Source organism: Microcebus murinus, chromosome 4 (genome assembly GCF_040939455.1).
Source record: "Microcebus murinus isolate Inina chromosome 4, M.murinus_Inina_mat1.0, whole genome shotgun sequence".
Lineage (NCBI taxonomy): Eukaryota > Metazoa > Chordata > Mammalia > Primates > Cheirogaleidae > Microcebus > Microcebus murinus.
The window spans coordinates 57,539,618-57,564,810 of record NC_134107.1 but is presented as its reverse complement, the minus strand read 5'-3'; the positions used below and the strand labels follow the sequence as shown (position 1 = coordinate 57,564,810).

General features: G+C 39.9%; 1 protein-coding gene across 8 annotated transcripts in view; it reads left to right on the top strand.

Moving 5' to 3' along the window:
* The window catches only part of STIM1 (stromal interaction molecule 1), a 177,731-nt gene that overhangs the window by 102,999 nt on the left and 49,539 nt on the right, over window positions 1-25,193 (top strand). For 7 of the 8 annotated variants that reach the window (XM_012744908.3, XM_012744909.3, XM_012744913.3 and 4 more), the window contains one exon: window positions 21,670-21,784. In XM_012744908.3, the coding sequence (XP_012600362.1) occupies window positions 21,670-21,784 (115 nt within the window). Of the gene's footprint in view, window positions 1-5,247; window positions 8,858-21,669; window positions 21,785-25,193 lie in introns of those variants that run through there. The other variant, XM_012744912.3, reaches the window with a different exon arrangement.

The window sequence follows — 25,193 nt, the reverse complement described above, 5'->3', positions numbered from 1 at the left end:
ACCAGGAAAATATAAGATGTGCTATATCACCGTTGTTTCTTAGAGCTGAATAGTACTCCATGGTATATATATACCACATTTTATTAATCCATTCTTGGATTGATGGACACTTGGGCTGTTTCCACAGCCTTGCAATTATGAATTGTGCTGCTGTAAACATTCGAGTGCAGGTGTCTTTTTTGTAGAGTGTCATTGGATCTTTTGGGTAGATGCCTGGCAGTTTCTTACAAAGTTAAACATAGCTTACATATGTCCCAGCAATTCCACTTCTAGGTATTTATCCCTAGAGATAAATGAAAATTTATATTCACTCTAAAACCTGTGTATGAATATTTATGGTAGCTTTATTTATAATTGCCCAAAACTGAACATAACCCAAATGTCCTTCAATGTGTGAATGGATAAACAAACTGGAAAACTAGACAGCAATAAAAAGCATGAGCTATTGATACACATAGCATAGGTGAATCTCAAAAGCATTATGCTAAGTGAAAGAAACCAGTCTCAAAAAATTACATACCATATGATTCCATTTATGTGACATTCTGAGAAAGGCAAAACTATAGGGATGGAGACTAGGTCAGTGGTTACTAGGGGTTAGGGGTGTGGGAAGTGTTTGACTGCAAAGGGACAGCATGAGGGAATTTTTTTTTGATAATAGAACTGTCCTGTCTAGATTGCCAGGGTGGTGACTAAATATGTATTAAAACTCATAGAACTGTATACCTAAAAAGTTAATTCATTGTATGTTAATTTTTAAAAAATCTCCTAGCATAGTACCTGAAACATAATTCAAGTTCAGAACTTAAATGCTACATGCTAGTTACTTTCCCCTTTTTCTTTCCTCTATTTCCAGGAAATCAAGAAGCATTTGACAGTTGTATTTTAATGTTTGTCTGATTGATTTGTTTCTCCCACCAAATTTTGAGACTCCTTAGGGAAGGGACTGATGTTACCTTGGTTTGTCTCTGTTTTCCCCAATGCCTAGCAGAGCCTGTTACAGAATATACGCTTTAATCACTTTATTGAATGACTGACCAATATCTGTATAGCATCATGGTATCAGGCTAAGATGGGAATCCTGAGCAAGGGCATGATCATACATTTTGGGGGCTGAGGATAGGTAGGTAGCAGTATGAACCCAGGAAGCTGCAATATCTGCTTAGGATTCAGTTAGTGTCTGTGGTATCTTGTGTAGAAGTATAGCACAAGGTTAAGAGCTTATGCTCTGGAATCATACAGACCTGATTCTGCCTTTTATCAGCTGTGGAAACCTGAGAAGTAACAATCTTTTTCTGTGTCAATTTCTTCATTAGAAATTAGAGTAATAATAACAGTAGGTACCTCATAAAGTTGTGAAGATTAAATAAATAATGCATATAAAGCACTTAGTACAATGCCTGGCACATAAGAGAAGCTCAATAAAAGTTACCTTTTATGGTTATTATTATTATTTTTATTGTTATCATCAGAAAGAACATAGATTTTGATACAAAACTTGGCTTTGACACTTACTGGTTTGTGACTTCAGGCAAATAACTTTACTTCACTGAGCCTTGATTTTTTTCCAGCTATGTGAGGAGGGATGTTGTGAGAATTTAATGTGTATAAAGCCCGAAGTACAATGCTTGGCACATGATAGGTGCTAAATCCATGTTTTTTTCCTCCCTAAGCATGAGGGTATAGGTAGTGAGGGTTGGCCGGTATAGCAAAATTCCAAATCAGCTCTCTCATCATCCATGGCACCACAGTATTCAGCTCTGGGAGTCGGCAGTAGCAGTGTGGCTGACTTGACGAGGGCCAATATACTCCAGGAGGTAGTTCTGTCTTTGCCTGAGTGATTGATATTCAGGGAAGGGGGCATGATAGAGCAGGATTATACATTTCTAGGGACTAGAACATTTCTGGCAGCTCACCTAGCCTCCTACCTATGCCTGTGTATTTTTAAAAAGGTCTGGCTTTAAAAAGGTCTGGGTGAGGACTTACTATTTTTCCACACCCATTTGGAAGGCTAGAGTATTTTTAATAAAGCTATATTATAGTAGTGTGTTAATGGAAAACGACCTAAACTCTGTAAAATAATTTAAAGAGGTTTATTCTGAGCTGAATGTGTATAACTGGTCTGGAGCACATGCCCTCCACAGGTATTGAGAAAATGTGCCTGTGGTAGCAGGGTTATAGTTTGGTTTTATACAGTCATGGAGACAGAAACTACATGTAAGACCCTAAGTTAATACATGGAGACATGGAAGGCTTACATTGGTTTGACCTGAAAAGGCGAGATACCTCAGAGCATGTTTTGGTGGGGTGCGGGGCAGGCAGTGGCTTAAGGGTTATAGGTGGGTTTAAAGATTTTTCGATTTGTAATTGGTTAAAGAAATGAAACTTTATCTAAAGGCTTAGAATATTTTAACTTAAGGTTGTCTGTTAATCAGAAACAAGCCACTGGACATTTACCAGAAACTCAAGTGATCTTTTGAGTAAATCGATGGTCTGCAGGTATATTTTGAGCTTTATCTTATGTAGCCTTAGGCCTGTTAATGAGTTATAAAGGACATCTACAAGAAACATGGGGGGGGGGTGTGGTATGGGGTGGCATATCTGACCTCCCTTCTCATGGCCAGCAACTCTGCTTCAGGGTATTTCTGGGGTCCCCTTGGCCAAGAGAGGGTCCATTAAGTCAGCTAGAGGGCTTAAGATTTTATTTTAGTTCACAACTGTCATGAGACTTGCTTGAACTTTAGCAGAGTACAAGCAGACCTGTTTTCTTTGTTTTTCATGGTCCTGCTCAGAGGCATGCTAGGTCCTAGGAGGCAGGGATAATTCAGGAAGCTGGCACTGCTTGGAATTAGGGCTAAGGCAACTAAACTCTGAGGGGAGCCAAAGGGCTTGGGGGGAACATGGACTTGATAGGAAGCAGTGTATAGGAAAAGAGGAGGAAGGCCAATGCTGTGGCTAGCATGAGCTAATTTGGTTGAAGGTAAGTAGCTGAGTTATACACAAAAGTTATTACTATAATTAATAATAATTGTATTCTCCCTTAGGCTTTAGGGCTCATTTCCTTATATTGAGATAACTGTAGACAACCCCTAAGTGTTCTCCTGCCTCTGATCTCTCTCTGACAGCCCATGTTGTACATGCTGCCCATGATCTTCCTAAGCTACATTTGGGTTCTATGTCTCCTGCATGATTTCCTTTTGCTATTTCTTCTATTTTCCTATGCCTAGCACTCCATCTCTTCAAATCTGGTCTTAGCCTTTCTTAATTTTCTAGACATACCTCCTACCACTTTGGCCTGGCTCCAGTCCTTTTTGTTTCATAAACATTCTATGTTTATTTCCAATCCCTCTTCTTTGCTCAGATATTTCTCCTTACCTGGAATTAACCCTTCATACCCCTCCTCTCCCCCCTGGCTGGTCTGGTTCAATCTTAAGTGACTTCTGGAATGTGCCAGACTCACTTTTTATGATCCTTCCCTGACTTTCCCACCCCCACTGATCTCTATCTTAGCACTAACTCCCATAGCACATAGTTTGTATCTGTTAATTTATTAATAGCACTTAATTAGGAATTGTCTTGCTTTGTGCCTTGATGAGTTTGTTTTGTCTATAAATTTGTCTTTCTGCACTAATACTGGTACTACTAAAGCACAACTCATCAGATTATTCCTACCTTGTAAAGGGAATGTGGTGGAAAGGGAGCATGTCTACCATGTGCCAAGCCCTGTGCGCACTGATTACATGCATAATTTAATCTTCAACCACTCCATGAGCTAAGTGTTATTAACTCCATTTTAGAGATGATAAAACTATAAATTATGGCTTGCTTTTGCTTACTTAATTAATCTAAACTCTGATCTGCCTTTCAATGCTCCCACAATCTGGTTTTAGCTCATCCTACTAGTTGATATTATACTACATTCCCATACTCTGTGCTACAGCCATCCCAAGCATGCTTTTCATATCCCACCACTGTGCTCTTAACACCACATAAATTCTTAACTTGGCATCTCTCTGCCTTCCATTTGCCTGTAAAAATTTCACTTGTCCACCAACACCTAGATCAGGCTTTTTCAACCTTCCTCTTTGTTGATATTTTGGGCCAGATAATTCTTCGCTGTGGGGGGGGGGCTGTCCTGTGCATTGTAGAATGCTTAGTAGCATCCCTCACATCTACACACGGCGTGCCAGCAGCAAACCTCCTACCAGCCCTCTCCGGTGGTGACAACCAAGAATTTTGCCATTTATACTTGTCAGTTGCCTTGGGGGACAAAATTGCCCACATTTGAGAGCTATTATACTGGCCTAGATTAAACATTGTTTGCTCTAAGAAATCTTGTTTGTTCTCTTACAGTGGGAAGTAATTCTTCCTCTCTCACTTTCAAGAGTACTTGGCATGAACCTCACATTTGGCATGTTGGTCTGCTCTGTATTGTAATTGGGTCTATCCTTATCTGTCCTACTAGGTTGTAAGTGCCATTAGGGGGCAGGAACCAGGTTTTATTCATCACTGTTTCTCACATTGTGTTTGGTGCAAGGTCTTACTCATGAAAGTGCTGAGATTTTTTGAATTTTGAATTTGAAAACAAAGATTATATCTTTAAATTGTTTCCCTAGGGCAGAGCAAGAGTACAGAGTTGCTGGTCAATGCTATGGGGGACAGGGTGCTTTGCACTTGTGAGTTACCTGCTAGGATAGAAGTTGAGTTGTTTTTCTGGAGTTGCTAGGGTCTGGGCTTCAGACATGTTAGTGTATGACCTGTATGTCTGATCTACTCTGTAGGGCTCTTCCCTACCCCTCTACCCCATTCTATGAATCATGTGCAGAATCTGGATGGAGGTAAGATCACTAGTCAAAATAATAGGAAAGACATACAGAAAAACACATGCATAAGTGTTTTTCTTATGGGCATAAGGGGCATAAATTTCTTAAGGGGCATAAGTTAAGAAAAGAAAAAAAAGAAGACACTGAGAATACCGAAAAGGTTGTGTAGTCGAGCAAAAGTATGTACTTTTGGAGCAAGAAAGATGATGGCATACTTTTGCCAATTATTAGTTGTATAACTTTGAAAATTTCTTAAACTCTGTGAGCTTTTGTTTCCTCTCTGTCAAATGGGGTCAGTAATTTCTGACCCCATTTGCCATAATCCTTAAAGGATTATGGCAAAGACAAAATTGTCATGTATATAAAGTACCCAGCCTGTGGCCTAGTTTGTAGTAGCATTATTTTTTTTTTTTTTTTGAGACAGAGTCTCACTTTGTTGTCCAGGCTAGAGTGAGTGCCGTGGCGTCAGCCTAGCTCACAGCAACCTCAAACTCCTGGGCTCAAGTGATCCTTCTGCCTCAGCCTCCCGAGTAGCTGGGACTACAGGCATGTGCCACTATGCCCGGCTAATTTTTTATATATATATATCAGTTGGCCAATTAATTTCTTTCTGTTTATAGTAGAGACGGGGTCTCGCTCTTGCTCAGGCTGGTTTTGAACTCCTGACCTTGAGCAATCCGCCCTCCTCGGCCTCCCAAGAGCTAGGATTACAGGCGTGAGCCACAGCGCCCGGCCTTGTAGTAGCATTATTATTACGACTTCTGCTACTACTATTGCTACAATGTGCTAGGCCTGTCCTGGATATTCTTATATACCCTCTCTCATGTAATTCGTACAAGAAACCATGAGACAGATACTAATTTTTTCCATATAACCGGTAACAAAACTGACTAAGTTAACTCATGGTGAACCATTTTGGGGATATTGCAACTCTTATCTCCATCAGGCTGATGACAATGTTCTAAATTTAGATTGTAGTGATGGTTGCATACTTCTGCGAATATACTAAAAACCATTGAGTTTTACACAATAATTGGTATGTGAAAAGATGTTATCAGTAAAGATGTTAAAGTAAAAATGTCACTGCGTTGGTTGGAGTTGGGTGTCACCTCCCACTTGCCTTTCTGTAGCCCAGCTCAAGAATCCCTAGGGCTCTTTAGAGAATACTTTGAAAGCCATGTTGATTTTTGTCTTTATTTCCCTTATCCCCAACTTTGATAGAGATGCAGTGGTGCTTCCAAGTCTGAGGTACCATGGTTCCTGGAAGCAGATCCCTTGTTAGCTAACTGACAGCAAGTTTGCCTCTGTTGCTGGGCAGGTATAGATAGCTTTTGAGGATACCAGACTGAAGAGTACTGGGACATTCTCTTTGGGAGAATTCCTCCTTTCTTCCTTTCCTCCCTCCTGTTGTTCTTTCTTTCCTTTCTTTTTCTTTTTTGTAGTTAGTACTGCTTCTGGAGAAGCGAAGATGTCAAAGAAACTGGGCCAACCCTGGTGCTAATTCCTTTTAATTCACATACCAGGGACCTAAATTAATTAATAAATTAATTTCTTAAATTATTTGAACATTAACTTTTTTTTTTAAGAGACAGGGTCTTACTCTGTCACCTAGGCTAGAGTGCAGTGATACGATGATAGTTCACTATAACCTTGGACTCTTGGGCTCAAGCAATCCTACCACCTCAGCCTCTTAAGTAGCTAGGACTACAGGTGTGTACCACTACACCTGGCTAATAATCTAATTTTTTGGTAAATATGGGATCTTTCTATAGTGTCCAGGCTGGTCTTGAACTCTTGGTCTTAAGCATTCCTCCTGCCTTGGTTTCCTAAAGTGCTGAGATTACAGGCATGAGCCACCATGCTCAGCCTGACATTAACTTTTTAAAAGTCTAAGCAGGCTGGTGCGATGATAGTGGATTATTAGAATTATTACCATTAGTGTCATTAAAGTTGGTATACAACCCCCCATTGCTAAATTTGACTGTCTTAAAAAAAAAGAAAAAAGAAAATGAAATAAAAGTCAAAGCATGAGCTTTGGAGACTGACCCAGGTTCACATTCAAGCTTTGCAATGTACTAGGTATAAGGCCGAGTGGTTTGGAGACTCATTTTCCTCACGTACCGGTGAAAATAAGATCCTCTTTGCCATTGACAAGCCTTCAGACTGGTGAGAGAGGCCGATATGTAAACAGGTAATAATAATAATAGCATATTTTAAGGGCTTTAATGGTGGTATGCACAGGGTCTGTGGGAATTTCTAGAGAAATCAGAGTACAGTGATCTAATATGTACTGGTGTAGCAGAAGACACTATCAGCTGGCACTCGGGCAAGGGTACAGTTGCCAGACAAGCTGAGCTACATATCAGAGGGAGTAGGCATAGTTTGCAATCTGTCCCAGTGCCTTAGCCAGATTCAGGATGAAGCAGCAGCTCCCCCAGATGGTACCCCTCATATTTTCAGTAATACCCAGACGGTGGCTTGCTTTGACAGACAGGGAAATTCTTTCTCACTAAGCAGGCTGTTGTTTTCCTTCTTTCCCTCTTTGTTGTTGATTCTACTTTGTCTATTCTGGATGGCACTCCTGTTGATGACAGGGATTAGTTATACTTGTAAGGCTTCTCTGTGTGTGTATCTATATATGTGTGTATGTCTATATGTGCCTTTGTGTTTATGTTTCTTTGTATGTGTGTATATACATTATTTTGTGCTTATGTGGGTATGTGTTTTTCTGTATTTAGATGCGTCTATGTGTATGATGAAAAATGGAGGGAAGGGAGAAACATTGAGCCAAGGAAGTAGGGGCTGAGAGAAAGCCTATAAACCAGGTTGAAGATCAAGGAAAAGGTTGGGGGATGGGGTAAAGGATTAGGCCTCAGTATAGTACATAGGAGCTAGAAGTAAAAGCAGAGCCAGAAATGTAATCAGAAGCCCAAAGATGCTGTTAGTGTAGCTGGGATCTGGGCCTTACAAAGTGATAGGCAGAATGTGAGTATCTTCTAGCAGTGAGGAATGTTCAAACTAGCAGAGAGTAAAAAGCTTATGACTCTTCCTGTCTAAGGAGGAATAAGCAACTGGCTCCCAAGGCACTGCTTGCCTTCAGACCTAATTGGTGTTTGTATTTGTTTGACTACATGTGTATTTCTTCAAGTCTTTCTGCATATGTCTGTATCTGCATGTGCATCACGTTCCATGTACTTCGTGACATTAGGAAGAACTAGTTTCCTATGCAATATCTAATTCGCTTGAGGATCAATGACTTTCCTTTTATTCCTTGTGTTCTTCCCTCAGCCCTTCTTTCTCCAAACATATTTAGTGTCTGCTCTGTGCTGGATGCTGGATATGAAAAGACTAATAAGGAAGATACATTTTCTACCTATAAAGGTCTCACATATTATTGAGGTAGAAAGACATACATGCTCAATCCTGATACGTGCTGTGACAAGAGATGAGCACTGCATGCTCTGGAAGTACAGAAGAGGGAAGTTAACCCATCTGATGATGTCAGGGAGATCACCCAGAAAAGGTGTTGCCTGAGATGAATTTTGGGTTATGAATAGGAATTAACATGGGGACAGGGTGCGAAGGATATACCAGGTGGAGGAACAAGTATGATGTCCTTGGGAATCTGATCTGTGATTCAGTGGTTGTTTTAACTTGAGCATAGAATGTAATAGTGGGGCAGGAGGGAGAGGTTGGCAGTGAGGTCGGAAGGGCAGGCATTAGCCACATTTGCATGCCATGCTGAGGAACTTGGATTTTGTCCCAAAGATGATGAGCTTAGAAGTAAACAGAGCTGGCCCTAATTCTGACTGAAGGTATGTTAGGAGCAGGTTTTGCAGATGAGATGAAACTGGAACTTGATTTTTAAAGATGAGCAGGAGTTTCCCAAATGAAGAAAGGAAGAGGAGCATTCCAGAAAAGGGGAAATTTATGAATAAAGGCAAGAGGCAGGAGTTGGGGAAGGAATGCGTTTGTCTTACTCCCTTATATTCTCTGTCTGTGAGCCTCTTCACCTACCTACCTACTGCACAAAGGTAAGTGGCATTTATAAAGAACATGTAATGAGTTCTCAACTATTTTTACAAAGTTGATTGAAGTGGGTGCTGTATTTTGTTAATGGAGTCCTGGAGATTTTCCTGCTGTGGAATATTTGGCTGGGTTTTTGATTCTCTCAGGGTAGTAAGGGTGAAAACTGAGAGGGCAAAGATGCCTCTATTAATGGGAATTGGTAAGGGAGAGAGATTTCCCTAGAACCTGAAGGCAAACTGGAGGGAGGTTAAAGTGTATCTGGTACAGGGGTTAGAAAACTATGGCTCACTTCCTGTTTTTCAAGCAGCCTGCAAACTAAGAACAGTTTTTACATTTTTAAATAGCTGGGGGGAAAATCTAGCAAAGAATTTTGTGACATGTGAAATTTATATGAAATTCAAATTTCAGTGTCCATAAATAAAATTTTATTGGCAAACAGCCACTCTCATTCATTTACATATTATCTATTACAGCTTTTGCACAAGAACAGTAGAGTTGAATAGTTGTGACAGAGACCATATGTACCACCAAGCCTAAAATATTTACTGTCTGGCCCTTTACAGAAAAAGTTTATCTGGCTCTTGGACTAACCTATCAGTTTTTTTAAGAAGATTTATTGAGATTTAGTGTACAATTCAGTGGGCTTTAGTGCAACTATCACTGCAGTAAATTTTAGAACATTTTTATCACCTCAAAAAGAAACCCTATACACATTAGCTGTTGTTTCCCTGTCTCTCCATTTTCCCCAGCCCTAAGCAACCACTAATCTACTTTCTGTCTCTATATATTTGCCTATTCTGGACATTTTGCATGCATGGAATCATATGCATGCTCTTTTTTAACTGGCTGTTTACACTTAGAATGTTTTCAAGGTACATCATGTTGTATTAATACTTCATGTACATGTTCATGTACATATATCTGTACTTTATTCCTTTTTATGGCTGAATAATAGTCTGTTGTATGGACATCCCATTTTGTTTAGTCATTCATCAGTTGATGGACATTTGGTTTGTTTTACCTTTTGGCTATTATGAATAATGCTGCAATAGATATATACAAGTTTTTGTATGAACATGTATTTTCTGGTTTTTTTTTTTTTTGGACATATATTTTCATTTCTCTTGGGCATATACCTATGAATGGAATTGCTGGGTCATATGTTAACTCTGTGTTTACCTCTTTGAGGAACTGCCAGATTGTTTTCCAAAGTGGCTGAACCATTTTTACGTTCCTACCAGCAGTGTATGAGGGATCAGTTCTCTCCATGTCCTCATCAACACTTGTTATTATCTGACTTTTTGATTACAGTCATCTTAGTAGGTATGAAGTAATATCTCATTATGGTTTTGATTTGCATTTCTCTGATAACTAATGATGTCAAACATCTTTTCATGTGCTCAATGGGGATTTGTATGTCTTCTTTGGAGACATTTTTTTCAGATCCTTTGTTCATTTTTAAATTGGATTATTTGTATTTTTGGTCTTGAGTTGTTAAAATTCTTTATATTTTCTAGGTACATGTACTTATCAAATATATGATTTGCAAATATTTGATCCCATTCTGTGGTTTGTTTTTTTACTCTCCTGATAGTTTACTTTGAAGCACACATTTTTAATTTTGATGAAGTACATTTTACTTTACTTTTTTGCTGCTGTTGTTGCTGCTCATGCTTTTGATGCCATATCTAGGGATCCATTGCCAAGTCCAAAGTCATGATGAATTACTCCTGTGTTTTCTTAGAAGAATTTTAACATGTATCTAACTATATTATTTCATCCCAAATCTGCCCTACACATAGTCTTCCTCATCTCAGTTGAAGGCAACTCTATTGTTTCAATTGTCTGGGCCAAAAACATTCTAAATTATCCATAATTCCTTTCATACCCCACATCTATTAGTAAATCCTGTGGATTCCACCTTCAAAATATATCCAAAATATAATAATTTCTTACTACCACTCCACTGCGGGTACCAAGGCCCAATAGCCTCCTAATAGGTAACTATGTCTATAGTCTATTCTCAACATAGCAGATAGGGAACATTTTTTTAAAAAAATGTAAACCACATCATTTACCCCTCTGCTCAAAACCCTATAATAGCTCCACTTTTCATTCAGTGTGAAAGCCAGAGTCACCACAAAAGTCAGAAAGGCCCTCTGTAATCTAGCCCCTACTTACCATTCTGATCTCCTTTCCTACTTATATCCCCCTTGGTCACTCACTCTAGCCGCACTCATTGCTATTCCTTAAATACTTCTTTATGCCCCTATCTTAGGGCCTTGGTTCTAGCTCTTGCCCCTGCCTGGAATATTCTTCCCTTAGATAAGCACTTTGCTAACTCCCTCATATTCCCAATATATTCACATACAGTGTACTTTTGTTTCTCACACTTCACCTTATCAATGAGACTCTTCCCAGACTACCCTATTTAATGATGAAATCTGCATCTGTACCTCTATCCCATTCTAGGCATCCAAATCCAGCAGTATGCATCATTTTTTTTTTAAATTAAAAAACTCTTTTTAATTTTTAAGAGCTTATCACTATCTGGATTCTATCATTTAATCATTTATTATTTATTGTTTATTGCCTAGAATATAAGGTCCATAAGAGGAAGGAATCTGTTTTGTTCACTACTACATTCCTGCCACCTAGAAGAGTGCCTGGGTCAGTGTTGGTACTCAGTAAATATTGTTGAGTGAATGAACAAATGAATCTATTTTAAAAGGAGTGGATTTTTAAAATATGGATTCAAATTACTATCTGGGGTCACTTACTAGCCTTATAAACTTCCTTTAGTATTTTTAGTAAGGCATGTCAGTTAGCAATGAATTTTCTCAGTGTTTGTTTATCTAGAAATATCTTTTATTTTACTTTCATTTTTCCAGATTTGTTGGATATATAATTCTTGGTTGATGGCTACACACACACACAGACACCCCCCCCCCACACACACCCTGTCCAGCCCCCCAGCACTTTAAGCATGTCATCCTATTGTCTCTTGGCATCCGTTATTTTTGATAATTAATGAGTAAACTATTAATGTAACTGGGGTTCCCTTGTATGTGATTAGTTATTTTTCTCTTGCTGCTTTCAAAGTTTTCTCTTTGCCTTTGCCTTTCAGTGTTTTACTTAATGTGTCTGTTTGTGGATCTCTTTGCATTTATCCTATTTGGAGTTTATTAAACTTTCTTGATGGGTAGATTAATGTTTGTTTTTTAGCCATTATTTCTTTGAATATTTTTCCCGCTCCTTTCTCTTTATCCTCTCCTTTTGGTACTCACTTATGCATATATTGGTGTGCATAATGGTGTTCCACATTTCTCTTAGGCTCTGTTAACTTTTTTTCATTCCTTTTTCTTTCTGTTTTTAGGATTATATAATCTCTATCAATCTCTCTTCAAGTTTGCTAATTCATTCTTCTGCTAGTTCAGATGGGCTGTTGAGCTCCTCTCCAAAATTTTTCATTTCAGTTATACTTTTCAACTCCAGAACATCCATTTGGTTCTTTTTAAAAATAATTTCTGTCTCTTTATTGACATTCTTTGTTTGATGCAACATTTCCATCATACATTCTTTTACTTTTTAAATAATGGTTTCCTTTAATCTTTGAACATATTTATAATGGCTGCTCTGTAGTCTTATTAAATCTGACAGGAAAAGCCTCTAACAGAGAGTTTCTGTTACCTGCTTTTTTTCCTGGTGTATGAGTTACTTTTCTGTTTCTGTTTTTTTTTCTTTTTTGGAAACTGAACATTTTTTATAATATATTGTAGCAACTCTGGGTACTTGTGCAGCCCCTTTGGGGCTTGTTATTATTTCCTTGTTTATTTGTTTAATGACTGGCTAGATTATTTTAATGTTTGTCCCAGTTACTCCAATGTGAAACCTCTGCTGTTTCTCCTCAGTGGATGCATCCTTGGCTATGCCCATAGGCACTTTGGATAACAGTAGTTTGGGCAGGGCTCTGTTTGATTGTCTCTTTCCTTGGCCACATCCAGTTTTTAAGGTCCATTAATTGCCATCTAATTGTTCTACTGTTTTCAGCAATGCCCTGAGACATAAATTGCTTTCCAAACTGATCCAGTTACATTAGGGCTCCTTTGAAGGGATAGTTCCTGAGGTCAGTGTTTGAGATTTGTTCCTACAAAGAGAGAGTTCCTCCCAGCTGTCTTATTCCTCAGTTCTCTCTAGCACACTCTCTATCGTACAGTTTAGCATATATCTCCAATGAATCTACCAGTCTTTTCCCAAATGCCTTTCACCACAACTTCTACTATTGTTTTTGTAGAGACATAGTCTTGCTATGTTGCCTAGGCTGTTCTCAAACTCCTGAGCTTAAGCAGTTCTCCCACTTTGGCCTCCCAAAGTGCTGGGATTATAGGCACGAGCCACTGCACCTAGCCTTCTACTGTTTTTGAGAGCATCCTTAGTCTTGAACTTCTCCACATTCTGTTCCAAATGACGTCATTTCCCTTGGGAAGAGATTAGAAACTGTCTGTTTTACAGCCTGCTTCTTCCACCAAGCAAAATCTTTGAGCCACTGTATTGGAGCTGGGAGTGGGGAAAATGACATGCTTCTCTCTGATACCCCACTTTAGGAGCTGAGCACTTGATGGAGGGGTGGCAGTAGCCTCAGATCTTTTTGGCTTCTCCCAGAGTATAATCACCATCTTATGAGCGAGGGCCATGGCAGTTGAGGCCCTAGTATGCTCAGTGGCACTGCATCCAAGGTAAAGCTTCTGTCCTATGAGTGGGGTCTAAGCAGAAGAAGAGAAGCCCACCTCTTGGCTGTACTCACTTAGAACTTAGCTTCAGGAACAGGGAGCTGGGGGCAAGATCAGAAATGCTGATATCTTACCCCTCCCAGGCAGCTAACTCTCCAACTGGGAGCTTAGGGGAGAGGGATCCCTGTGTTCTTAGCTGCACCAGTCTAGAGTGGAGTTTTTATGTCACTGAGTTGGGAGCAGGGTGGCAAAGAGCAGGTCTTAGTTTAAATACTGTAGACGCTCACTATTCCTAGTGAAAAAAGGTTATTTTTTTTTCTCTGAAAAAATCAACTCACATCTTACCAAGTTGTAATAGATTTTCTTGAGTGTATGTTTCTTCATTGGCTGTAGAAATGAAAGACCTAAATACCATTTCCAGAAACTTTAAATGTTTGCTTTTGAAAAATCATTGTCACCAATTTCACTGGAGAATGGATCCATGGAGCTTCTCTTGCCATCAAACTAGAAGTCGCTTCTAACCCATCAATCTTTGTGTCATTTCTCATAATGAATTCTGTTCATTTCTATGGATTTGTCTTATGTAAATGGGACAGTATTGACTCCAATTAAGAAGCCAACCCCTTCTCTCTGGGGAAATCTTTTCTAATTAGTCCTCTATTTCTGTGTTCCTTTCATAAGACAGAGTTTCCCCAGATACTACTCCTTGGCTGCTTTGGATACTTTGGGCCTGATCATTTGCAAGGCTGGAGATGTTAGAGTTTCCCATTTCTGCCGTTCTGGTCAGGTGTCTGGCAAACTGAAACCTTTTTTTTTTTTTTTTTTTTTTTGAGAGAGAGTCTCACTCTCTTGCCTGAGCTAGAGCGCCATGGCATCCGCCTGGCTCACAGCAACCTCAAATTCCTGGGCTCAAGTGATTCTCCTGCCTCAGCCTCCCTGGGTAGTTGGGTCTACAAGCACATGCCACCATATCTGGCTAATTTTTTCTATTTTTTTAGTTGTTTGGCTAATTTCTTTTCTATTTTTAGTAGAGATGGGGTCTCGCTCTTGCTCAGGCTGGTCTCGAACTCCTGAGCTCAAACGATCCACCCACCTCGGCCTCCCAGAGTACTAGGATTACAGGTGTGAGCCACCACACCTGGCCTAAGCTGAAACCTAAGAATACCTTTGATGCTGCCTCTGGGATTTGACCTGTGTCATTTGCCCAATGTTATGGTGAGGCATCAAGGATGTTCCCATGACAAGAACTAAGCTTTATAATTGACTTCAGAGGGATTCTGTATACCCACATTTGTGCTAGGTGCTGGGAATAAAGGAGTAAAAAGGAAAGGTGAAGTGGCTGTCTTGGAAGACATTCCCCTAGTGCTAAAGACAGCTATAAAACAGAAGAGGATGCTATAATATATAAGGTGAATAATTTGACAGAATTACAGAAGAGTAACCAAATTAGATTTTCTCATGTACAGTCACTGACATACAATCTGGGTCTGAACAAATGACTAGGAGTGATCAGGATAAGAAGGAGTGTGTTTTAGGTGGAGGGATAGCATGCACAAAGACTTTGGACTGGTGAAAAGGCCAGTACTTTCAGAAAGTTTCAAGTAATTCATTATCATTGGGAATGTGAGGAAGTGGCAACTGATGTACTCAGGAAGGCCAGCCTGTAGAAGGTCTTGCATAAAGTTGTGGAGTTTTGATTTTAAATAAAGTTAAAGTTTTTCAAGTAAGAATGATAGAGTAGCCGGGCGCGGTGGCTCACGCCTGTAATCCTAGCTCTCTGGGAGGCCGAGGCAGGAGGATTGCTCGAGGTCGGGAGTTCGAAACCAGCCTGAGCAAGAGTGAGACCCCGTCTGTACTATAAATAGAAAGAAACTAATTGGCCAACTAATATATATAGAAAAAATTAGCCAGGCATGGTGGCTCATGCCTGTAGTCCCAGCTACTTGGGAGGCTGAGACAGAAGGATCGGTTAAGCCCAGGAGTTTGAGGTTGCTGTGAGCTAGGCTGATGCCACGGCACTCACTCTAGCCTAGGCAACAAAGCGAGACTCTGTCTCAAAAAAAAAGAATGATAGAGTAAAACAAAAAGGACCTTAGAGGTTAGTAGACTATAGCGCCTCGTCTTAATGATCTCCATTGCTGATCTCCTGGCACTCCTGGCACATGGACTTAACATAGCAAGCACTTAGAAAATATCCATTTTCTACCTCTTCTATGGATATCCCTTACATGTGAGGGATCAGCATCACTGTAATAGTGGGCCCCAGGATTGTACATTCTTAGTGTCTTTATATTCTTAAAATATATTATTACACACACACACAGAGGAGAGCTTATTTTGTACTAGGCACTATTCCCTGGTGTTTGTGTGAATTAACCCATTTATACTGCCGTCAACATGAGGGTGTTATGAGATTATGTACTACTATTATCTATCTTCATTTCACAAATGATGTGCATGATACACTGAAACGAATTCAGTGCTGCCAGAGTTCAAACCCAGGCAGCCTGGTTCTAGAATCAAGCTCTAAACCATCATGCTACACTGAATTAAAGCTAGTGTAACTCTTTGGCTCCTAGATGAATATATTTGTTTTAGATTATTTGACAATTCAGTGACCTTTTTCTTTTTTCTAAGTAGACATAATATGTATTGACTAGCAATCATAAGCTAAAGTACTCTGCTGAGTGTTGTAGGACAAACTCAAGTGAGAGATACTCATTCAGTTACTTAGTAACCACATACCCTGCTTTGTGCCAGGCCCTACGCTTGGAAGTGGGCTTATGGAGCTAAATTAATTCATTAATTATTCATTTAGGTGTTCCAGAGAATTTGCAAGATGCTAGGTGAAGAGATAAATGATAAATAAAACATAGTTTCCATTTTTGAGTTGCTTAGGGAGAGTAAGAGGGGGTCAATTAAATAGTAATTATAGTATCATGGGATAAGTATTGTCATAGATGTATAACCTGAGAACCAAGGGAACAAATAACATAGGGCAATTAACTCATCTGGGAAAGGTCTGGAAAACATCACAGAGGCAGTGCCTTTTTCTTTAATAGACAAAGAGTAGAGGCATGGTAGCTCACACCTGTAATCCTAGCACTTTGGGAGACTGAAATGGGAGGATTGCTTGAAGCCAGGAGTTCAAGACAAAGAGTGGGAGAAAGCATTTTAGATGGAGCACTTTGTACAAAGGCTTGGGGTATGTAAGAGCATGATTTGGTCAAAGAGCCTGAAGTGGCTTGATATGTGCAGAGCAGGCAACTTTTTCTGTAAAGGGCTAGATAGTAAATATTTTAGGCTTTGTTAGCCAGTCTGTTACAACTACTTAAACTCTTTGTAACGTGTAACTCTTTGTAAACTCTTTGTAATGTCTTGCCTTTGTAGCGTGAAAGCAGCCATGTATAATAAATACATCAATGAATGAGCCTGGCTGTGTTTCAATAAAACTTTATTTTCAGAAATAAGCAGCAAGCTGAATTTTGCATATGGCCATAGTTTTCTGACCCATGGTCTGATGTGTAAGGTGTCTGGTAGGGAGGGAGAGTGGTTAGGAAGGTCCTTGGGAGTTAGACTGCAGGATACGTTGTAAAAAGCCTTGGATGCCATGCCAAGAGGCTAGGGCTTTGTCCTGTGGGTAATTGGAGGCCATGAGATTTTTTTTTTTTTTTTTTTTTTTTTTTTGAGACAGAGTTTCGCTTTGTTGCCTAGGCTAGAGTGAGTGCCATGGCGTCAGCCTAGCTCACAGCAACCTCAAACTCCTGGGCTCAAGGGATCCTTCTGTCTCAGCCTCCCAAGTAGCTGGGACTACAGGCATGAGCCACCATGCCCGGCTAATTTTTTCTATATATATTAGTTGGCCAATTAGTTTCTTTCTATTTATAGTAGAGACGGGGTCTCGCTCTTGCTCAGGCTGGTTTTGAACTCCTGACCTCGAGCAATCCACCCACCTCGGCCTCCCAGAGAGCTAGGATTACAGGCGTGAGCCACCGCGCCCGGCCAAGGCCATGAGATTTTAAGTCAGTGTGTTGATATAGTTACATTTGTACTTTACAAAGGACATTCTTGTGTTTAACATGGTAGATGGACTAGCAGCAGGAGAGTCTAGTTGTACAAGGGTGAGTGAGAAATGACTGTCCTATCCCTGCCCTTGAGCAATGGTTTCTGATCTCAGTGGAGATAGTTACTTCACCCCTGAAACATCCATGTGCCAGAACTCTGTATAAATGACATTTAGAGCTATTGTAGCTAAAGTGTGGGTTCTTGCAAAGTGTTCAGGAGGTGAATAAGAGTTGAGAAGCTTCTCAGATCTGGAGCATGTGACTTGTGGGTTATAAATATTGAGGTGGGGTAGGGGAAGTGGGAATGGAAGTAGAACGATTTGGTTTGGGAAACATGGAAGGTAAATAATAGGAACAAAGTTGGAAAGGGGAAGGAGGAACAATTGGATCTATAGAAGAATCCAGGAGAGCTGTCTAGATCACTGTACCCAAAGACTTGCTGCTCCTCTTCTGGCTTTATGTTAGTAAATTCTATTTCCTGATGGAGTGAGCTGGCTGGACCTATTTTATGGGAATTCTACAGAGATGTCTCCCCTCTTCTCTGTTCCCACCCACACTGCTTAACTCTATTGCTTAACACTTGGGATGGGTTTGCATGCTTTGTGCCACCTCCTGGGAGATCACTTTTCTGAGCTCATAGAGCTAAATATACCTAGTGACAGCTGGTGCCTTGGCTCTTTGGAGAGTTATTGAACTACAGTTATAACCAAAGCTGCATTCCCCATGGTAAGGCAAGACTTTTAGGGAGGCTCCTTAGACCTTCCTGAGAGAGGAGCTGCTTGTTCTAAGTCTGAAATAGTAAATCCCTATTGTGGGAGCCAAAAGATGCCTGTTTTTGTTTTGTTTTTGCTTGTGTTGCTTTTAAACTTTGTTAAATCAGACTTTAGCCAATAGGTGGATGTGGGACAGTGTTCAGAGCAAGATGTGGTTGATGCCTACCTCAGGTATAATGGCTATCAGAGTTCTAGCTCAGTACAGTATTCTTGTATGCTATGCTTGTGGCTGGGTAACTGGGAACTTCTATCAGGGGGTCTATAGTTTGGTAGGGGAGGTAGACATATAACAAGACCAGTGAAGGTATGAACAGGCACTGTGGGAGCACAGAAGACGCCACCTTTAATCAAGTATCTTTTTCTCTTACTTTCCTGTCCTTATCTCTCTCTCCTTCCAATAATAATCACAACTAACATTTGAGTTGTGCTTTAAAAACTTACAGAGTGCTTTAGTGTACACCAGGAATCACAGACTGTGCCTCTGAGGAGCCAGAGGGCATCATAACTGAGTAATGTGGGCTGTACAAATGCATATGTGTAAATGTGTAAGGGGTGGGAGCTGTGGCAAACTAGAGAGGATGTGCCTCTTCAGAAGGGGGCAGCTTCTGCTCAGCTCTGGCAGATTGTTGCTACGTAGATACATGAATCCAGGAACAGTGCCAAGAGGTAGGGTCTTGAGGCCTTTATTAGCTCTTTTAGCACCAACTCCCCCATCTCCAAGATGTCCCAAATTATAACATATATATGCATATACATATGTATATGCATACATTATACATATATAAACATATTTCATATACACATGACATTCAGTCAACAATGAGCTGCATGTGTGACATGGTCCCTTAAGATTATATCATATTTTTACTGTATCTTTTCTATGCTTAGGTATGTTTAGATACACAAATACTTAATAATGTGTTACAGTTGCCTAGGGTATTCAGTACGGTAACATGCTGTACAGGTTTGTAGCCTCAGAGCAATAGGCTATACCATGTAGTCTAGGTGTGTAGTAGGCTATGCCATCTGAGTTTGTGTAAGTATATTCTATGATGTTCACGCAATGACAAATTTCTCAAAAATGTATCCCAGTCATTAAATGAAATGACATATTATGAAACCAATTTTACCGTAGGCTCATTGATATAAACAAGGCTTAAATTCCCTACGGCATATTTCTGATCAAAAAAAAAATCACCAAACTTCAAAATATAGACCCAAACACTTCAAATATTAAACATTGAAATAAATGTGAGCTATACATACATTCAAGGAAGATTAATAAAAACAAGTAAGAAAATTTTGTACCTGCTTATTCTCGTTCAGGGTTTTAGGTAGGCAGAGCCTATCCCAGCAGCTCAGGATACAACATAGGAACCAGCCTTGGACAGGATGCCATTCCATTGCAGGGTGCACTCACACACACACCACACTCCCTCGGACTGGGACCGTTTAGACATGACAGTTCTCCTAACATGCATGTCTTTGGGATATTGGAGGAAACGGGAGGCAGAGAAAACCCATGAAGACATGGGGAGAGAGTGCAAACTCCACACAGATATTGGTCCTGGTTAGGAATCAACGTTTAGTCTAGTACATACTAATGATGTTAAGGATCAAGCTGCATGAGTATCTATAAAGTTAATCACTAGTTAAATTTTCAAAAGCTTTGATTTCTTTTGTTTTTCTTCTTTTTTTTATAAGTGTATTATGGAAAAAAATTGCAGGTAATTAAGAGACGTTGTATGCAGTGCAGGGGAAAAATTTTGACTTTAAAGTCTGGCATCTTTGGTTGGAATACTAACTCTATCACTTACCAGCTGTAACCTTCAACAAGTGTTTCAGTTATCTGTATAAAAAACCTCCCCATGCCGGGCGTGGTGGCTCACGCCTGTAATCCTAGCACTTTGGGAGGCCGAGGTGGGCGGATTGCTCAAGGTCAGGAGTTCGAAACCAGCCTGAGCGAGACCCCATCTCTACCAAAAATAGAAAGAAATTAATTGACCAACTAAAAAAAATATATATACAAAAAATTAGCCGGGCATGGTGGCGCATGCCTGTAGTCCCAGCTACTCGGGAGGCTGAGGCAGTAGGATGGCTGAGGCAGTAGGATCGCTGAGCCCCAGAGATTGAGGTTGCTGTGAGCCAGGCTGACGCCACGGCACTCACTCTAGCCTGGGCAACAAAGTGAGACTCTGTCTCAAAAAAAAAAAAAAAAAAAAAAAACCTCCCCAAAACTTAGTGCCTTAACACAGCAACGACATTTATTTTGTTCCTGTATCTGCAATGTTGGCATGGCTCAGTAGGCGTAGTTCATCTGTGTCCACTTTGTGGCAGGTGAACGGATTAGAAAGCTGGGGGCTGAAATCACCTGGAGTCTCAGTCACTCACATGTCTGACTCCTGGGCTGGAAGACTCAAGCTGGGGCTGCTCAGATATCTGTCTCTATTTCTATATAGTCTTTCCACGATCTCTCCAGCATGGTGGCATCAGGGCAACCAGGCTTCTTACATGTTGGCTTAGAGCCCCTCAGGCATGTGTCCTGAAAGAGGGACAGCTAGGTGGAATTCATGTTGCCTTTTTTAACTTAGCCTTGGGAATCATGCAACATCACTGCTGCCACATTCTGTTTGTTAGAAGATGAGTCACTAATGTTAGCCTATATTCAGGGGGAAAGAAATCCATCTTCAATGAGAGGATTGTCAAAGAATTTGTGGACATGTTTTAAAATCATCATAGCAAGTTAACCTTTCTAGACCTAAGATGATTTGGGGAATATTGCATTCTTTAAGAGTATTACTGTTCTCATTTGTAAAATGGGTATGATAATTCATTGGTTATGAAGAATAGATGAGAAAATATTATGGAAGTTCTTAGGATATTGCTTAGTATATAAATAAGTACTCAAAAATTGTTAATTCTTCCTCCCTTTTTTTCTTTCCTCTTCTAGCTTATGGAATTCCAGTTAACTATCATTTATTATCTTTCCATAATTAAAAAATATGAGGAAGGAATTTCTAATTTATTTTTTTTAAGTAACATATATAACAAAAAGGAAAATATAGTCCAGTGGCAACTAAGATTTTAAGACATATGCACATAGAAGGATACGTGAGTGATGTGATATGCTTGCCCCTTGGGTAGATGGAATGTGCTATGGATAGCTAGAGGCAGGTGACCTGTGTGGAGATCTTGGTGGGCGGGCTCCCAGTGAGGTACTCTTGTGACTTGTGTGCTTTTTCTCTTGCAGTTCCTGAGGGAAGACCTCAATTACCATGACCCAACAGTGAAACACAGCACCTTCCATGGTGAGGATAAGCTCATCAGCGTGGAGGACCTGTGGAAGGCGTGGAAGTCCTCAGAAGGTAATAGGCAGCCTGGTTGTCAATCCTAGTTGCTAGAAGGTTTGGAAAAGAGAAAAGATGGGCAGCAACTTGGCCTTAAAAGGACATGAATATAAAATGCTTTGTAAAGGGCAAGTTATTAAAATGATTCTATATACAGTCACTAAATAAGACTGAATATAGTCACTGTGCTGGGCATGAGGGAAGGCTTTCCAGAATTGGAGTCATTCTTCACTAGAATGCTTTTTGAATTCTGTCCTATCCCATCTATCTCTTCACCCCCTCACCCCTCACCTCCTGTACCCTCATAGAACTCTCCCAGCTTCTGCTGCTTCATCTCCAGAGATAGGGAGCTTGCTGTTCTCTCAGCAGCCCCTTTCTTCTCTAGCTTTCCATTTAGTCACAGGTCTGCTGAGTCCTAAATGATTCAAAGATTGGGTGGGAATGTAGATAGATTCTCTCCTGAGTCTTCCCTTTTCCAGGTTAAATAGCCCTAGTTCTTCAAAGCAGATCTATTTTTCAGCCTCCTTCTCATCTTTATTTCCTCCCTATAAACACTTTTGTTAATATTAATATCTTTCTTAGATCCTAGAGTTGGCTGCAGACTTCCAAGTATGGTTTTTATCCTCACGGAGTTGAGCAGTGTTGTCAGCTTTTTGGTTCTGAATGCTGTGCATCATCTACTAATGTAGTCTGATTAGATACTGGTGCCTCAGCAGTCACATTTACTCCACTGATCCATGTGGAACTTAATGAAAACTTTAGATCTGTGTAAAACTGCTAAACCATGATTACCATTTTTTTCTGGAGCATTTGCTTCAGAGTTCCAAATGAAAGAGCATGTCTAATTGTGTGAGACTTAATAGGGAAGGGAAAAATGGGGATTTAGCTGCTTCTCCATTTATATCTGTGGCTAGAGCTTCCTTTGATACCAAGATTGAAAGCAATCTCTTCCCAGGGTCTCTTAGGATAGGTTCTGATGCTAAGAGGGGTTAAACATAAGTGACTTCCAGGGCTTCTGGTTTTCAGATGAAGAAATTCAGGCCTAGATTTATTAAGTTACTTGTTCCTTGTCAAGCATTTAGTAGAGATAGGACTTAGGCCTGGGCCTTCTGTTCCCTAGGTCAGTGCTTTTCTATGCCATCTTGGTTGGAAGCACTGGTCTGGTGGTAGAGAAGACTAATTTTGGTAAGAATGAGGCATTTTCTAGATTCACTTAAATTTTTACCTGGAATTGTAGAATTTTAGATCTGAAAGGGATTGTTTATAATGTAGATGGAGAGCATTAGATTTGAAGCGGGAAGACCTGGATTCTAATCCTGGTTCTGGGATGGACAGGCTGATGCTGCTTGTTAACTGTATGTTTTATCATTGTAGAAGAAGTATTAGGCAGCTATAGGAGGAGAGCTTCCTGGAAATCTTTAGAAGCTTAGTTCTTTGTAGGGGCTTTACTAACTCCTGAGCAACTTGGACTGTCTACTGATGAAGATCAAACAGTAACATGAGCTTTGGAATTATATCAGCACTGCCAGGAAAAATCTTTCATTAGTACCATTTAGTTTTGGTTTTATTCTTTTCCTCTAATAACATGAGGGCAAGATGCCTGGTTTTTAAGAGTGGGTTTTAAAAGTAGGACCTTAGAATGAAAGATGGTGGGAAAGGCATTCTGGCCTTTTTTGAAAGCTCACATAGAAGTATCTGGGATGGGAAAGTGAGAGGACAGAAACAGAAGGACTAAATCATAATGCTAGAAAACAGCTCCAGGCAACTTTCTGGTAAGAACTTTATTTCTGGTTTCAACAACTATTTGGAATACTTCCAGTTTATTCTGAATTACAGGAAAATGGAAGACAATGGAGTGAGGGTTTTTTTTTTTTGAGGGGGAGAAGGAGTCCCCATTATCCATTAGCAAAGAAAAACATTTCAGTGTACAGTGATGCAGTTCACAGCTAAGATATGATAAATGATACATATGTGACCATTTTAGGATTTGCTTACCTGGTGGTTTGACAGATTCAAGGAATCCTATTCCCTTCCAGTATTTTGCTTCATTTTTTAGAGAAAGGTCCCTAATCTCTCTGGAGTGATGATTTCCAGAGCTACAAAAAGCATGTACTATTCTGGCACTAGCTCAAACTGGCTAGTCTGAGTTTAGCTAGATGATGTAGATATCAGCAGTGGTCATTTGTATTCAGAACATTAGCTGGAAAATGTCAGTATCATCTGTGTGATTAGGGTTGTTAACATTTTCTGACTAATGTGGGGAGCCAGTGTTTTCTCTGTGTTATTTAGATCTTATAGGAAAGACTTCTAATCTCTATATTAGCCAGCTCTGAACTTTAGTAATAAAAACAGCATCAACAACAACCCAAAAACTACTTTCACTAATGTTTATATGGTGTTTAATATGTGCTAGGCACTGTCTTAAGAGTTTTACATGTATTAACTCATTTATTTCTCACAAAAACCTTATGAAGTATAGAGACCCTGGTTATCTCCATTTACAGATGAGGAAAATGAGGCAAAGACAGAGAGAGTAAGTGAAAGAATGTCATGCAAGTCTGTTACTCAGTACCCAGAGTTAACACAGACTATACAAGTTAGGGGCATAGTCCCCAATAAGACTGCCCTCACCCCCAGGTGTGGTGGCTCCCACCTGTAATTGTAGCACTCTGGGAGGCTGAGGCAGGAAGATTGCTTGAGCTTAGGAGTTTGAGACCAGCCTGAGCAGGAGTGAAACCCCATCTCTACTAAAAATAGAAAACTTAGCTGGGCATTGTGGTGTGGGCCTGTAGTCCCAGCTACTTGGGAAGCTGAGGCAGGAAGATTGCTTGGGGCCAGGAGGTGGAGATTGCAGTGAGCTATGATGACACCACTGTACTCTATCTAGGGCAACAGAGTGAGACTCTGTCTTAAAAAAAGTCAATCAGGTCATGTTGGTTGATGGAGTTCAAGTCTACTATATCTTTGTTGATCTTTCTACTTACTTGTTCTATCAATTATTAGAGAGGAGTATTTACATTTCCAACTATAACTGTGTATTTGCTCATTTCTCCTTGCAGTTTTTGCTTCATATATTTTGAAGCCCTGTTACTAGATGTATAAAGATTTAGGATTATTATATGTTCTTGATTAACTGATCCTTTCATCATTATTAAATGACCTTCTTTATCTTTGGTAATATTCTTTGCTCTGAAATCTACTTTGATAAAAATATAGCTTTCGTTTGACTATTGTTAGTTTGGTGTATCTTTTCCCATCTCTTTACTTTTAATCTATTTGTATTTTATATTTAAAATGAATTTTTTTTTTTTTTTTTTTTTTTTTTTGAGACAGAGTCTCACTTTGTTGTCCAGGCTAGAGTGAGTGCCGTGGCGTCAGCCTAGCTCACAGCAACCTCAAACTCCTGGGCTCGAGTGATCCTTCTGCC